Genomic DNA, 10,700 nt, shown 5'->3' with positions numbered 1-10,700 from the left:
TAACAGCAAATGTACATCGTTTGGACAAGGTTTTGTCATCATCATGATCTTGTCGAAACGTTGTACATTTGCTGTTATATTAAAGTTTTTCTTCATTACCCATTCAAGCCGTCTCCAGCCATTATTAGTCTCAAAGTGGGTTCCTCGTCATCGAATCAGTCCTGTATATTCTTGGACTTCCTATGTAAGTAAAGGGTTACTATGCGAGTAAAAGACATTTCAAAACACCATACATATTGTGTTTTGTCGAGATTTTGTTCACCATAAACAGGGGCGGAGAGTCAGTCGGGCCTGGGGCTATTTTTTTCTATGGGGCCCATCGTGATCGCAACTAAAGGCTAAGGTAAGAAAAATTAAACCTCACAAGGGGCCGTTTTTCGAGTCCGAGCCTGGGGCTACAACTCAATATCCCCCGCATTAACACGCCCCTGGGAGAGATCAGACTAGTTCATGTTAAAAAAACCATTAATTGTCAAAAAAAAAAAAAAAATCACACTGTTGAATAACAAAGTTGATCCCCCTCACACAACCTTTAACAGACAATCACCAGTTCTCTGCCGCTAAATACTAACCCTAACTGCCAATATAATGCTAACCCTAACTGCAAATATAAAGCGCCCACATACCACAAAATTGGAAAATACAGATTCCAGGCATGTCTGATATAATAGTTCTTGTGTGGTCTTAAGTTTTCTGAACAAATTTCCATGTGAAAGTGGAGAGGTCTGAATAAATAAAGACTGGGAAAATTTGGGAAGCTTATGTGATTACAAGTATATTTTGATATAACTTAAAAACTGGGATTTTAGCAAAATTGTTTCATTATACTCCCACTCAAGTTCAAACAGTGTTTCCACTTCCGAAGTGGTAGTGATTTATTTGATCGATAAACATTCGGCACGAGGTTCGAGAGAAGACGGAACTATCACAATGAATAGCATAATGTTTAATTATGTAAATGGAAAATTTCGGGCGCGCTAAGTGCACCTCAGTAGAACCAATAACTGAACTAGGCCTAATATTATTGAGGACTTCTATGATTAAAATTAATTAACCTTGAGCAGGTAGACTTTGCAAGTACATCAAACAGTCTTAAGATGTATATAACTGTATAAACTGATTTAATAACGATTATCCAGCAAGCCTTATCCCAAGGGCGTTACAACCAAGAACATTTCCGTATTTTGATTGATAACTAGTTTGTATAGAATTTCAGTCTAACCTAGGGCACATTTTATTTTCGCTTATTACTGCAAATGTGATATTTCAACCATAAAGGCCCACGAATATTTGTTGGGTAATTCACCCGAACATCTTATGTCCTCTATGACCTAAACGGCCAGGTCAGAAGGTCAGTGTCCTCTCACGGTCCAGACATAGCCGTCCCTAATTTTGAACTGCAGATCAGAGGAAAGGCGACCAATTGGCAGCATCCGCCGCCTGAAACGTCGACTCTTAAAAGGATAGCAGAACTGACTGTCACTCTTCTAACGAACAGCTTAAAGTGCAAAGTTATATCAAGTCTCGAACCTTTCTCTTTATGTCAGACGTACTTTTAATGTTTTCATTGTGTTTCAATAATTAACCGATTAATATACTTTATATTTGTAATATGGTGGCTCCATCTCTTGGATTGTTTTAAAATCAAACCCTGCAAATTTTTGACTGAACATGTATGTAGGTGGCAAATGATAAAGCACCCTCGTGATCTCTTTTTTAAAAAGTGTAAAGGATGTACTTATTAGCTGGGTTTGACACAAAAACGTGTCAAATATCAAGACATATTCTATGTGTGATCAGAAATAGGCTTTGGTGAGGATACACACTACACCTGCCAACTCTTGGGCTACTCTTTTACGAACGAATAGTGGGATTGACCGTCACATTATAACGCCACCACGGCTGAAAGGGCGAGCATGTTTGGTGTGACGGGGATTCGAACCCGCGACCCTCAGATTGCGAGTCGAGCACCTTAACCACTTGGCCATGCCGGGCGTCAATTCACGGTAGACGAGAGTAAATACCAAATACAGTGTACAGGGATACACAAAGAAAACTGTAGATATGCATTTCAGAGGTTCTACGGGTTAAGGAAATTCAATACTCAAGCTGTATTTTTATTCTGCACGTGAACATCACCTTGCACTCCGACTTGTCAGAGCCCGAGTCAGATCGACGTCGTCAATTCACACACGTATCTTATGTACAAATACGTTTGTAACTCACCTGATTTTTTTCGTACAACAGACTTGTACGTTTTACTAAAAGTTTGTCGTATTTAGTATAGGTACATGTAATATATTTGGAACATAGTCAATATTTCTTCTCCAATACGGGATTGGGCCTTTCAGTATATCCCGTTAGTGACAGCAGCTGTCCATAATTTTACACAAGTTTTCTAGAATCTTACTCTTAAATTCTGAAATCAGTGTTTATGTTAGTTATTTTTCTTATTTTACTTTTTTACACAATAGCACGGTGTAGTAGAATGTTAACAGACAAAAATAGGATAAATTAAACTCAATTGTGATTAAATAGTTATATATATTGCTATATGGTATTGTAACGTTTTGATGACCAATTGAGGAGATATTTAAGTTACCATTTCAATGAACAATCCGAGCCACCCCTACATAGGCAGTGCTATCGCCTGCCTGAAAAATAAAATATCTTTAAAAAACGTTTCAGGAATTTTTGGTAAGCAGTCCAATTTGGTCAAAAAAACAAAAAAAACACCTTAACCTGTCGTATGAGAACATCACACAACAATTTGTTTTTATTTTCGTGTAAACGAACTTTTTTTATGGCGAAACGGTCAGTTTAACAAAAATTGGCGAAAGGCAAAAAATACTTTTTGTTTTAAAAATGCCCTCAGAAGTATCTTTAGTAACTAACTAATAACAAAAAGTTTTTAAACTTCCATCATAATATCAAGTAACTGAAGTTTCTATTGTACACTTTCCAATAAAACGCCTCCTTGCGGAATTTCTAGTGACTGACTAATAAAGTGTTTAAATTTTCAGCACAACAGTAACTCACAAATTTTCAGCGGACATCTTTTAATAAATCGCCCCCTCACGGAAGTTCTTATCAGTAACTAGTAAAATGTTTTAAACTGCAGCATAATACTAACTCACAAAAGTTAATGGAGACATCTTCCAATATGGCGCTCCCTAGCGGAATTTCTAGTAAGTGACTAATAAAGTGTTTAAAATTCTGGCAAAACAGTAACTCACAAAAGTTAATGGACACATCTTCCAATATGGCGCTTCCTAGTGGAATTTCTAGTGAGTGACTAATAAAATGTTTCAAATTCTGGCAAAACAGTAACTCACAAAAGTTAATGGACACATCTTCCAATATGGCGCTCGCTAGCGGAATTTCTAGTGAGTGACTAATAGAATGTTTAAAATTCTGGCAAAATAATAACTCTCAGAAGTTATTGGTGGACATCTTTTGACTTAATTTCAAGTAATTATGTGGAAAGTAACTAACGAGTGGATCAGAAAATAAGGCTTCAGAAACCTATATTGTTAAACAACAACGGACAGACAGACTGTTCTTTTCTTTCTGATTTACACGTCAGCCGTTGGTACTTAAATTATATTTCTGTGCCGAGGAAGAAAAACATAACAATAACAGCAACAAAAAATGACAAAGTACCTCATACATATAGCAGATCTTACACTTATGGCTGATATAAAAAAAAACAGACGTGTACAAGGAACCTTAATGCTCAATTCACGTGCGCAAAAATGCGTCCGCCTCTTCTGCAGAAAATAGCTGGCGCACGCGCCATCGCGCTAGAGTGGAGTGCGTACTTGTATCAAGCCACTTTGGTTTATGACCCAGCAACGAATCGTCAGAAGCGGACAAGTTTTTTGTTGTTGTTTTTTCTCACTGATAGTCCTAACGAAATCTTTTAGACTACAGCTAAGCACGGTGATGTTGATACTATATAATGTACCCAAGATTGCTGAATATATATATTCTATCATTACTAATATCACCGTCAGGAGGGACGTAATAATTGAAAATGATGGTTGTAACACTGACCAGACCCTTCCATGGAACTCATTTTCCAGGGAACCTTGCAAACGCATCCCATGATCCCTTACGCACATATCTGTTTGTTTGTTTGTAGTTAAGCACAAAGCCGAACAATGGGCTATATCCGTGCTCTGCCCACCACAGGTACCGAAAGCCGGTTTCTAGCGTTGTAAATCCGCAGACATGCCGCCGTGCTACTAGGGGGGCGGGGGGCTTCCGCATGTACTTAAAAACATTTCTTAAACAGTGTTCAAAGTGAATGTTCTAGGATTTGTTTCTACCATAAAATGTTCAACAAAAAAGGGGTATATCATGAATGACAGACCTTCTCCAAATTAAACTCGCTGTTACAAGACAAAACTGAATATGTTTTACACTACGTTGTGTATGTGTAATTTTTTTATACTTTCGTATTCAAATATTATCCGTTTGTTTGTTGAAAAGTTACTCGAGGGCTATCTGCACTAATTTAGAGGTGATAGACTAAAGAGAAGACACCGACATCTTGAGTTACTCTTGATCTAACAGTACGATCTGGTACTCACTATTACAGCGAACCAACGGCTTCAATATGAGAAATGTGTTTTGCGATCAGGGGGTTCGCGAACCATCAAAAAAATAATAAAAAATTTCAAGTAATCTTATAATGCGATACACAGAAGTTAAAATTAGAGAAACATTTTATTGACGTAGTAATTTTTTTAAATGTTCACAGAACTAATGATAGAGGAATAAACAGCTAAATAAAATAATGCGATAAATAGAGAAAAGGAAAAAAGAGCTAAATTACTTGAAACTCTGCAAATAAATGTTGTTCGTTTTTTACAGACAAACGTGTAGTTTTAGAGATGCCAAACTAGAAACGTTTACAGAACAGCGGTCAATGTCAAACTAGAAACACTTCCTGATCAGCAGTCAATGTCAAACTAGAAACATTTACAGAGCAGTAGTCAATGCCAAACTAGAAACGTTTACAGAACAGCGGTCAATGTCAAACTAGAAACGTTTACAGAGCAGCAGTCAATGTCAAACTAGAAACACTTACAGAGCGGCGGTCAATGTCAAACTAGAAACGTTTACAGAGCAGCAGTCAATGTCAAACTAGAAACACTTACAGAGCAGCAGTCAATGCCAAACTAGAAACGTTTACAGAGCAACAGTCAATGCCAAACTAGAAACACTTCCAGAGCAGCAGTCAATGTCAAACTAGAAACACTTACAGAGCAGCAGTCAATGCCAAACTAGAAACGTTTACAGAGCAGTAGCAACGCGAAGTCGTTTAATAATGAAACAAACGAAAATCATTTGGAAACAACATAATAAAAGAAGCGCTCTAGATCTTATTTCAAACAACGTATGACATATAAGAGTAACAGAGGAAGTTAATGACGTCAATAATACTGATCAGTGAAATCTCTTACCTCTGAAGACGTCAGATAGATTCGAGAATCGGCACTTTCTAATGAGGGTTGTCCATAAAAAGAAGGGCTGGGATCTCTGGTTCCTGCAGCCGAGGAGTCTGCTACAGACATGCTACTGGTTAGGCTTAACTGCCGATTTGAATTTTGATGAGGTAGGGGTAAAGTGTGGGATTTGCCGCCAGATGTCCCTCCTATAAAACACAAACTATTTAGTTATGAAAAAGTGGGAGCAGATGACATACAAACATGAACGATTGGCTGCCAACTAGACACGTCTTTGTCTAGAAAACAGCACAACTGATTAAATATTATATTTACAAATATACTTTTTTTTTTGTAGTCTGTATACTTGTCGATAATGTTAACATCCCATGAAACTAAACTATTTATTTCGTTATAGCGAAACTAAAATTCAACCTGATCATCAGTATAGGTAATTATATGTAGTTTTTTTTTGTAAGTTTCTACTTATAAAGATCAGAACACACTGTTTCATTACTTGGATGCGCCAGCTGTTAACGGTATTTTCGGCCATAAGCCCAATAAGTCAATTCTAACTGCAAATTTGAAGTTTGCCAAGAAAGTGCTCTTTCCTTTTGAAAAAAAAACAAAACAAACTCTACAAGTAATTTAGGCACTTTTATCACGACGTCACGGGCTTTGCTGTTCCACCGAAACGAGGGTTTGTACAGTGCCCATTGTCCTATTACGTTTCGGCTAATTCCATAATGTTTTTATTATACTGACAAACGCTTTATGAAAAGTTTTATTATACTGACAAACGCTTTACATAATGTTTTTATTATACTGACAAATGCTTTACATAATGTTTTTATTATACTGACAAACGCTTAACATAATGTTTTTATTATACCGACAAACGCTTTACATAATGTTTTTATTATACTGACAAACGCTTTACATAATGTTTTTATTATACTGACAAACGCTTTACATAATGTTTTTATTATACTGACAAACGCTTAACATAATGTTTTTATTATACTGACAAACGCTTTATGAAAAGTTTTATTACCACCATTACAGTTTACAATGTTGTATCTCATCCAATAAAATATTTTAAATAATTTATTAACAACAATTTTTTTTTTATGTTGGCTAAATGGGTGGGGTCTTGGGATGTTTATTCGAGTAAACACTTGACTCCATAAGAAGTAGATGAAAACGCCTAGACAGAAAACGTTACCAAGACATTCATAGTTGTCTAATAAGTTCAACATCAGGTTACACTTTAAACACTTTGAAGGCTTACACTAGGACTAGATACCTACTTAATGACTGTTTTTACACGAATTTGACACTAGGGGTGAAAAGTAATTTTATTATTAAAATAACAGTAACTACAGCAAGTCAAAGCTCGCTAGGCCTAACTGTATTATTTTCTTTTTTTTACCAGACTCACTGCTATACATGAATTTGAAACTAGGGGTGAAATGTAATTTCTTTATAAAAATAACAGTAATAACTACAGCAAGTCAAAGCTCGCTAGGCTTTTTCTTTTTTACCAGACTCACTGCTATACATGAATTTGACACTAGGGGTGAAATGTAATTTCTTTATAAAAATAACAGTAATAACTACAGCAAGTCAAAGCTCGCTAGGCCTAACTGTATTTTTCTTTTTTTACCAGACTCACTGCTATACATGAATTTGGCACTAGGGGTAAAAAGTAATTTCCTTGTAAAAATAACAGTAGTAACTACAACAAGTCAAAGCTCGCTAGGCCTAACTGTATTTTTTCTTGTTTTAACCAGACTCACTGCTATACATGAATTTGACACTAGGGGTACAAATTTATAAACACATTGTAATCGTTACTCATTGGCCCTCGGCTACAAATAACTGGAAACTTTAAGTTTTGTTGCAGAATTAAATAGTTTAATCCTAAAGTTAAGTCAGCAAATATATTATGTTTACTCGTCCCATAGTTCTTTTTTTCTCTCCCTCTCTTTTCGTTCAGATTTTCAAAACAGCTGAATTTCTACTGTTGTCGATTCCTACTTGTTTTGTCCCACTTTTTCTTCTTGTGTTGCATATTTTAACTTAAGATGATCTTTCATGTCTCATTAGTGAGGTTTCTGGTAACCACTGATCCTTGACCTTAGGATAGCAGATGCTTGAGCAATATACAATCGTTCTCTAAGGTTGCTACTATATACAAGTTTTCTTAAACCTTCCAAAGTATCATTACTGCTCAAAAACAAACAAACATTATTCTACTTAAAACTGCGTCTGACAGAAACAGAATGTAAATGTTGTGTCGTCTTTGTTTTAACAAGAATTCTCCAATTTCAAATAAAACAAAACAAAAATATTTTCCTCTTGACTTTATCACTCAGTCTATAAAAACGACTTTTGATAAACTTTTAAATTAACAAAATCCCCCCTGGTTCTTTCCGCTTAAAAACAAGAACGCATCTTAACCCTAGTTCTGCCTTACTTTGGTGAAGGATTCCATATTTTTAATAGATCAATGTATTCAGCTTGTGAGAGAGCTTTTCCACACATTATGATCACAAGTGTTTTCATGTTATCTTTTTCTTATAAAGATAAAATTATCAAATTAATGAAATCATTAATTGCTTACATATACATAACAGGCTTCTGTGCTCGAAATGGTAATTTGGCTCCATTACCCGATGCTTACGTCAGTTTCTTTGTTCTCGAGCATAAAGACAATAAGCGTGTCCAACACGGGTATCGAAACCCGGATTTTAGCGTTATAAACCTCCAGACTGAGGCACTGGGGGGAGGGATTTACGTCTATAAATTAGTGAGTATACATCACGTGCTCCGTGTAACTCGCGAGTTCTAGCACACGTGTAAGGTGATTGTGATGTTTATATTTTTTTAAAAAAAATATCATTTTGGCATTCTTTTTATTTTCAACTGTCGATTAGAGAAATAAGTAATATCTTCCACCCAGTTAATAATACTGGGCTATTAATATCTAGATAATTTAAATTGATAAGGAATTAACAAGAATTCAAAACAATTAATCACGTCTCACACGAAAAGAACAAATGACGTCATTTTGGCGGAAGGATACAGACGGGCTATTTGCTCTAGCTGTTCTAAAATTTTGAGCCGATGATATGAAACTAGAGGGAAAGTGCCTAATGAGCAGCACCAACAGCCAACAAAGTGATACTATTTCCGACTCCTCATATTTAGTATCGTCTCACCCTTCACTTATTTTGATGGAAACACTACACGGTCTAGTCTCTACGAAATTGAACATTCGAATTCACGTGTAAGGATTAAGCACTAAAATCCGGCGTTTAAGTTGTAGAGATACAGAGTTTCTCCCCCCCCCCCACACACACCAACGATAAAACTGATAAGTACTCGCGGTTGAAAAAACAAAACAACAGTTTCTATTCTACATCAAACTCCCCCCTCCCTCCTCCTTCCCACACCGAATGTAATCTCAGTAGGCCATCTCCGGACACAATCTCTGAGCAAAGTACACTGAGGCTCTTATACTGAGAGGGCGAACAAAAGGCCTCTGAATCTATTATGTTCCAGACCAACACTGTACAGATAAAGAAATGCCAATTTCATCTTTCCCTCTTTCATTCGGAGCTGGAAAAAAAAACAATAGGTGAAACATTTTTTGTAGCTTACAACTCTGTTCGCTTTTGTTAGAGACAGGGAAACAAACTGGAGCTCTTGACGAACTTAAATCACTCCCCCCACCACCCTCATCTCAATATTATTTGTTGTTCCAAATCAACAGGGTACAATGGAAAAAATAATAAGTAAAATAAAAGTAGTAATAATGTACTACAAGAAAGAAAACTTGTTTCACACTTTCTGGAGATCAAAAATACATGGCCGCTCTTTGTTTAAATGAAAATCAAAGTTCCAGAGATATATATGTATGTTTTATATTACTGACAAGAATGATAAAGTTTGAAAACATGAGGATAGGTGGCTCGGCGGCAAGACTGGGCTTATTACGCTAAAAAATCAGGTTTAGATACCTGCGGTGGGCAGAGCACAGTGTAGCTCAGTGCTTAACAACAACACGTAAAAACTTGCAGAGCTGTACAGTGAGCTAGCTGCACTGGAACAGAAACCTGAATTTCAGCGTTATTAGCCCTTCAGGTTTACCGCTGAGCCACTGATAACAATAAGTGTAAAAATATATAATTATTTTATATTGTTTACAAGAAAAATACCCGTTTTACATTTAATTAAAAAAAAATGAAAGTGTAAAACATTTGATAAAGGCTGGGCGTTGGCTAGCGTGTCGGACTGTGAATCTGAGAGCTTAGTCACTAAGTGCGTTATAGGTGTTCAGTCAAATCCAACTATTCGATTAGGGCAGCCCAAGCGGGTAGTCTAACAGTTCGAAATTAGGGACACAGATGGTCCTCGTATAGCTGAACTTGTGAAAACTGTTCCAGCAAAAATTATAACAGACTATTTAAAGTTTGGAATATAACGCTTGTGTAAGAAACAACATTTCTTTTGCGGGACTGATTTAATCTATGCAATAAAACAAGCCATTAAGTTAGTAATTATAAAAAACCTACTCAAAGTAAGCTAAGGAATCCAACGAAAAAAATCAATAGCTAGGGTTAAGATAAATGTGATACTGATCAGTGAAATAACTCCAGTAACAGTTTGTTTGTAATTAAGCACAAAGTTACACAATGGGCTATCTGTGCTATGCCCATCACGGGTATCGAAACCCGGATTCTAGCGTTGCAAGTCCGCTGTGCCATTGGGGGGGGCATTCAATAACGTTATCAGGGAATATTACTGTCTTGAGGTGATCTGTATATGATGAAAATATACAGATAACGTTTTTTTTTTTCATTTTCAGAAGACGTACATCACACATACACAGAACTGTTGAACACAACGATACACGACACAATACTTATTCTGTATGTACATCACACATACACAGAACTGTTGAACACAACGATACACGACACAATAAATACAGCCTGGAATAAAGAACAGAAACGAAGATAAAAAACATCTAGACATTTAGAGTGACTTTAGAGTTTAGATTTAGACCCACACCTTTCTAACTAACATGAAATGTGTTATAATGGCTGACAACGTCAGGAGACACACACCTTTCTAACTAACATGATATGTGTTATAATGGCTGACAACGTCAGGAGACCTACACCTTTCTAACTAACATGATATGTGTTATAATGGCTGACAACGTCAGGAGACCTACAC

General features: G+C 36.3%; 1 protein-coding gene across 1 annotated transcript in view; it reads right to left on the bottom strand.

Moving 5' to 3' along the window:
• Positions 1-10,700, bottom strand: part of LOC106467643 — a gene marked incomplete at its 3' end in the record, with an annotated part of 122,707 nt that overhangs the window by 49,306 nt on the left and 62,701 nt on the right. The window contains exon 8 of the mRNA XM_013928015.2: positions 5,472-5,662. Coding sequence (XP_013783469.1) covers positions 5,472-5,662 — 191 coding nt within the window. The remainder of the gene's footprint in view (positions 1-5,471; positions 5,663-10,700) is intronic.

This window comes from Limulus polyphemus, unplaced genomic scaffold (assembly GCF_000517525.1).
Source record: "Limulus polyphemus unplaced genomic scaffold, Limulus_polyphemus-2.1.2 Scaffold2689, whole genome shotgun sequence".
NCBI lineage: Eukaryota > Metazoa > Arthropoda > Merostomata > Xiphosura > Limulidae > Limulus > Limulus polyphemus.
Note: the sequence above shows the minus strand (reverse complement) of the source record. Positions and strands in the feature narration are given on the sequence as shown.